General features: G+C 50.1%; 1 protein-coding gene across 2 annotated transcripts; it reads right to left on the bottom strand.

Annotated features, from left to right (window-relative positions):
* Positions 1 to 1748: 1748 nt before the first annotated feature.
* Psrc1 (proline/serine-rich coiled-coil 1) lies at positions 1749 to 6176 on the bottom strand. Of its 2 annotated transcripts, none has more exons than NM_001190161.1 (8): positions 6085 to 6176; positions 5695 to 5744; positions 5549 to 5606; positions 4572 to 5010; positions 3573 to 3687; positions 3244 to 3480; positions 2585 to 2702; positions 1749 to 2381 (listed from the first exon to the last, which is right to left on the bottom strand). In NM_001190161.1, the coding sequence occupies exons 2-8, from the start codon at positions 5711 to 5713 to the stop codon at positions 2378 to 2380; spliced, it is 990 nt and encodes a 329-aa protein (NP_001177090.1). In that variant the 5' UTR covers positions 5714 to 5744; positions 6085 to 6176; the 3' UTR covers positions 1749 to 2377. The 2 variants fall into 2 exon arrangements, with proteins under 2 accessions (NP_001177090.1, NP_064360.1); NM_019976.3 differs by having other exon boundaries at positions 6054 to 6142.
* Positions 6177 to 6183: the final 7 nt, after the last annotated feature.

The raw sequence follows: 6183 nt of genomic DNA, 5'->3' as shown, positions 1-6183 counted from the left end.
GAATAAAGCATACACTCATTCTGGGAATAAGTATGTATTTGGTGACACTACTTCTAGTCCTAATTTTTGTTTTTGAAAGCTCCATCCAACAAATGAGGATATAATGAACCAACCCTGGAACCTCAAGCAGCAGCCTGATTTGTTTGCGCCTTGGTTCTCTGTCTACAAAATGAGGGCAGTGGTAACAGCAGCTGCCTAATTGAGCTTTTAGGAGGATTAAATAACTTAACACATGCAAAGTGCTTACAACTTTTCACAGTGCATAGCAAGAGGCCAATAAACACTGGCTTCTCCTGTTGTTGCTTGTGGAGTGGAAGAGGTGTGGAGGACGGAGAGAAAATTAGAAATCTAAGCCAGGGAGGAGGCGGCAAGCAGGTAGCTAAACAAGAAGGGCAGCTGTGGCAGGTAAGCACTACCACCAAGTGAGTTCGGCAGGTTTGGAGTCAGCGAGCCCTATTGGGTGGAGGCAGAAACTCAAGATTGACCCAGTGAGAGAAAATGCTTTGCCGGCTCCAGCCACCAGGTGGCAGCAACACAAGGGCTTGTGGCTGGCTTTGCTTCCCCACCCACAAGGGCTTGGTTCCAAAACCAAACAAAACCAACCAACCAAAACGGAACAAACCTGCCACCTACTGGCCATGCCGAGGTGTGTGTTCTTAGGCTTGGCTGCTACTGCAGACGCCAGTTAGAAGTTGCCAGCAACTTCTGTTTCCTGAGCTCTGTGCAGACTTATTCACTGGGATGGAGGCCCAGGACAAGCAAGCCTGGAAGACCCCAGGAGATCAAGGGGACTCAGCTACTGGCTGGTTGGTAAGCTTGACCTCACTATAGCCCACCCAGAAGACCTCCCCCTGAGCCAGGCTGTTTGAGGGGAGATAGGCTGGAATCTGGGAAACACACCTGAGACTTTCTTGCCTTGTACCGTATTTCTTCAAATCAGAACCCATGACATCTGTGTTATCTGCTCCCTCCCGCGTGTCAGCTCTGAGAATTTCAGTGGCTGTAGAGGCTGGAATGTAGAGGCAGCCACCACTGTGTATAGTCCCCGTGTATTTATAGGTGTTATTAAATTAATCTTACGGACAGCCATAAGGAAATGCTATGGAGGGCCCCTGGATGTGGGGATAGGGGAGGAGCGCTGAAGGCCTAAGAGCACTTTTGGACACAGTAGCGGGCCACCCTTTCTCCTTTATGCTCAGTTGCCTTTAGGGAAGTTTCTTCTTCATAAAGGACTGATTTAGTTCTGACTGCAGGAGTCAAAGGCTACAAATCGGATCCTAAGCTGGGCTTGTTAAAACCTTATTCTGTTTTCAGTGAGTACTCACTACCATGTGTCCATTCTGCAGTGTTCCACCAGACAAGCTATAACACAAGGGCACAGTCAGAGTTACTAAATTGTGATGCCAGCCCTCGGATCCAGCAGAGGAGCAGAGAGAGAGCACAGGCAACCCTAATGAAGTGAGGTAGAGGCAACCTCAGAAGCAACACCAACAAAGGGCCTCTATCCCCTAAGGGGTTCCATTGTCTTGTCAAATAATAGTTAAGTCTAAGGAGTAACAGTAGACTTAGTTCCTACCATAACAGCCTCAGGCGCTGTAGGTGAAACCTCAGTCAACTTTGATCTGGACTATCTGTAAACACTGAAAGGAGAAAGGAGACTTGATTGGAATTGACCGGCACCAAGGGACTAGTCACGGCTGCAGGAGCTGGAGGTTCAAATCCCTAGGGCCTATGTCTGAGAGCTCACTAGAATTACACAGACGTTTATTTTAAAACTGTTAAAATCTACTTTCAGATATACAGAAAAAAATTTTTTTAATTCATTTATTTAAGAAAAAATATGAAGATGTGAGTAAGCTTATAACTGATTGACCTGTGAGAAGTCAAAGAATTCATAGGAAACAAGTTCTGTACATCAGCTGTCCTCCTGGCCTTTCCAAACAGACCAGTATCCAGTCAGGAAGACATGTCATAGAGAACTGAGCCGGCGGGCTCCTAAGGCCGCTCATATGGGAATGGCCAGTGAACCGTGGTAGAAGATCAAGCTCTCTAGTCCTGACCACAAGATGGAAGGAGACAGATAGGTCACTCTGCCTGCATTTATTATTTTGTTTGTGAGTTTCTCCACGGGCAGATGACCTCTGCCCCTCTCTTCTTCTTTCAGGGCAGGGTAGGGTGGGGTTGAGTCCCCTCAAGCTCAAGGCACCCGATCCCCCATAGTCTCTACTTCAGAGGTCAGCCCTGGAGGCATCTCTTCCTCCCATCTCTGGGCACAGAGCTACTGGAGTTAGGGACCACTGGCAGAGGAGAGTCCAGACTTTGATGGCTAAGATGGTAGTGGCTTGCTATTGAGTCTTTGTTTGCTGACGTGCTCTTCTTACCTGAAAGAAGAGGGGGGGGGGGGTGCTTTAAAAAAACCTTCTTCCTCCGGAGCCTGTCTGGTACCCAGCCAAACTCACACCCCCTCAGGATGGGAGAGTAGCACCCCTCACCCCTCTCCTCCCCACTCAACACAGAATTCGAGGATGCTGTGTGCACCGCAGCTTGGAAGCCCAGGTGATGAGAACAGAGGGACCAGTTTTACCTAGTCGGTCCAGGGACTGCAGCTTTCCTGAGGGGCTGCGCCCTGCCTCGAGCGGCACTGGTGGTCCTGCCTCGAGCCGCACTGGTGGTTGGAAGGTTTGTTTTCTGGGAAACAGAGGCTTGATGGAAATTAACAAGAGATGAGTTAGAACGAAGCTCAGCTGACGTCATCAGAAAGACTGGATGAAGGTATGTGTTTCCTGACCAAGGTAAAACCATGAGCCACGTAGAAAGCAAGGCATTCCCTCCTTAACACTACGTGAAAGTAGTGTTAACAGCAGTTACAGCTGTAGTGGGGGAAGATCAAGCCGTGTCACTGCAGACATTCTTCTATCTAAGGTTCTCTGTTTTTGTTTTGTTTCTTTGGTTTTTGAGACAGGATCTCCCCATAATAGCTATGGTTGTCCTGGAACTCACTCTGTAGACCAGGCTGGTCTTGAACCCAGAAATCTGCCTGCCTCTGCCTCCCAAGTGCTGGGATCAAAGGCGTGCGCCACCACTGCCCGACTCTATTTTGTTTTTCTTTTTCTCCTGAGACATGGTTTTATATAGCTAAGGCTGGCCTTGAGCGTCTTATTCTCTGGTGTCTACCCTCTGAGTGCTGAGACTACAGAAATGTGCCACCATGCTAAGCCTGACCATTTGTCCACTCTATCTTACCTCTGTGCCCTATGGCGCTTGGATGCCCTTTCTGAGTTGAGAGAGAATCTGGAGCTAGGGCACCTTTTCCAGGTGGTAGACTCCGCCCAATGAGTGGCACTCGGGTGGCAGGCTTGGGGATGGCTGAAGGGACAGGGAGTCGACTGGAAGACTTGACAGCTGCTCCCTGGAGCCGGGATGAACATTGGGAGTTGCTAGCTGAGGACTGTGGAACTGGTCTGACAGGAATTGGTGGGCCTGTGGACAGGAGTGTAGTCGGGTCAGGGTGGAGCTCAGCTCCTCTCTTCCCCTCATCAGCCTCGCCCACATCTCTGCTGCCTGGGTCTCACTTGCTGTTGTCCGGGCACCGAACCCAGTTTTCCGCCGAGGTGGAAGAATTGGTTGTGCAAGAGGAGAGCGCCCCGGGCTTTTGGATGCAGGGAACAGATTGCAAGTGGGTGATTCCTGAAACAGAACAAGGAAGGAAAAAAAAGACCAGAGTGGAGGCAGTCTGTGTTCTGCTGCCTTAAGGAGAGGAGATAGTAGGTAGGGCGTTGTCTAGAACCTATAAGGAAGATATCAGCCAGCAAGATCTACCTACCTACCTACCTTCCTTCCTTCTTTCCTTCCTTCCTCCTCCCCCCTCTTTCAAAGCAGGGTCTCTCTGTGTAGCCCTGGCTGTCCTGGAACTCACTCTGTAGATCAGGCTGGCCTCAAACTCAGAGATTCGGCTGCCTCTGCCTCTAGAGTGCTGGGATTAATGGCGTGCGCCACCACTGCCACCCGGCTACTTTCCTTTTTTTAAAGTCACTTTATATTTATTTCTTTACTGTATGTGACATACACATATGTGGCAACATGCATGTGTAAGTCAGAGGACAGCATGTGGGAGTGTGCTCATCACGTAGACAACAGTCCTCACATGTAGGTCACAAGGCTTGAACTCAGCTTCATCATCCCTGATGGAAAGTGCTGTTACTCACGGAGCCATCTCACCAACTTATTATTATTATTATTATTGTTATTATTATTATTATGTTTTGTTTTAAATGAGGGAGTCAAGTAGCCCAGGTTGGTCTCAAGCTCAGCATATAGCCCCCTGGGACTGACCTTGAATTTACATTTGCCACATCCATTCCTGTGATGCTGAAGAATCCAACCCAGGGCTTTGTTTAGGCTGGGCAAACTCTAGCCACCTGGCCAGGTCTCCAACCCAATTTGCTTAATCCTAAAAATTCCAGGGGATAATTAACTGTGTTCCTCTGCCCTGTATGGGAATGACACTACGCCTTCAGTGTCTCCTGCACCTTGTCTAGGTGTACGCACGCATGTCCACTCTCCACACTCACCTTCTTTATGCTGGAGGGCTTCTTTCCGGATGCCACCCGGACAGCCCTGGCTGACCCCTTTTTATCACTGCTCCGGAGCCCAGCTAGGCTGCTTGGAGGTGGGGTGCTCCAAGAACTCACGGTGGGCAGCAGATCTCGGACAGGGCTATCCTTCAGGACGAAGGTCTCCCGCCGAGGACTGGGTTTCCCTCTGGGGCTGGGCCTTCCAGGGCCTGTACCAGCCCTCTCCCGATCTTTCAGGGCACACTCCTCCAGCTGAGCCGCCAGGCGGTTGGCTTCATCAAGAATCTCTTCCAGCTTCTCTGGGCTGAGCGGGCCCAAGCTAAACCGCACACCCTGGAGGGCGGGAGCTACTTCATTTGGGTTACTCCGATGGGCGAGGCCCCGTCGAAGTGGTTTCTCTGGACTCACTAATACTGTTATGTCTTCTTCCTCATGACTGAAAAACAAATATGGCACCATGCTGGACAACAGCTAGCAGAAGGCATTCCTGTCGGCGAGTCGGGGACAATCCCCAACCCTGACTCCATTTTGGCCATGAGAACTGCTTTTAGGTGAGGAAAACTTAGTTCTACTCCCATTTTCTGAGACAATGTCTCAACTCTATAGCACAGAATGATCTCAAATTCAAAATCCCTCCTGCCTTCTCTCTCTCTCTCTCTGTCTCTCTTTCCCTCTCTCCCTCCCCCTCTCTGCACTCTAGTCTATCCTAGGAGTGTGGGGGTGGTTTGCAGGGCATGCCTCAACATGCCCAGGGACATTCATCTTTCATTTACATTTACCCCTAAATTTCCCTACAGCTTCTCTGTTCTCACCAGCATGTGTTCTAGAGGCCCAATTCTACCAGACTACTGCCATCAGAGGGTACCATACTCTGCTAGATTACCAACCACGGTTCTAGAGGCCCATAAGTTAGCAGTAAAGGGTTACAGATGTATTGCCGGAGGAAAATAATAAATGGATAAATAGGCTGGTACCTGTCAGATGGAGACAGCCCTCCGAAGTCCAAGGTCTCGTCCACAATGAACTTGATATCTGAAGGGATGAGAAGAATAAATGCCAGCTATCAGTTCTTGACAGACAGACTCTCAGGGGCCCGTTCCTCCCTCCATGGCTTCCTTACCCTCTTTCAGATCCTCCATGCTCAGCCAGCATAAGCGAGTCGGCTTAGACCTGAAAGAAAACATGCCTACCTCAGGTGTCTATCATCCTGCCTTAGGGCCCCATCAAGACTCGGAGTGCATTAGCTGGGGTGAAGAGGCATGGTGGTGGTAAAGCAGGATCAGCACGTGTCCCTGAAACTAGTCCGTTATATTAGGGAAAGGTGCAGAAAGCTCGACACCTGATGTGCAATCCGCCAACTTGCGCCCTGGCCTCTCCTCAGTCGGTCAGTCTTCACCTCCATCCTTACTATTATCCGAAATTTCGCTCCCCCCCTACCCCACCCATTTTCCACTCCGCGGCACCACATCCCCGCCACACCTCCAGCGCACACTCGGTTTCCACTCCCCACCTCGCTTCACAGTCTACGCAGGAAGCTTTTCTTCTACAATCTCCCAGTTCCCGGGAAAGGGCTCCCGAGGGGCGGAGCTTCGTTCGAATTTCTTAGGCT

Source organism: Mus musculus, chromosome 3 (genome assembly GCF_000001635.26).
Source record: "Mus musculus strain C57BL/6J chromosome 3, GRCm38.p6 C57BL/6J".
Taxonomy (NCBI): domain Eukaryota; kingdom Metazoa; phylum Chordata; class Mammalia; order Rodentia; family Muridae; genus Mus; species Mus musculus.
This window is presented reverse-complemented; position numbering and strand designations above follow the sequence as displayed.

Bases quoted from the DNA above. Each gene is read 5' to 3' on its own strand.
- Psrc1 (NM_001190161.1), bottom strand. The intron at 5,011-5,548 runs GTACCAGCCTAT...TTTGTTTTTCAG, and splicing joins GGGCTGTCTCCATCTGACAG to TCATGAGGAAGAAGACATAA. The intron at 3,481-3,572 runs GTGAGACCCAGG...TCCTGTCCACAG, and splicing joins CGGTGCCCGGACAACAGCAA to GCCCACCAATTCCTGTCAGA.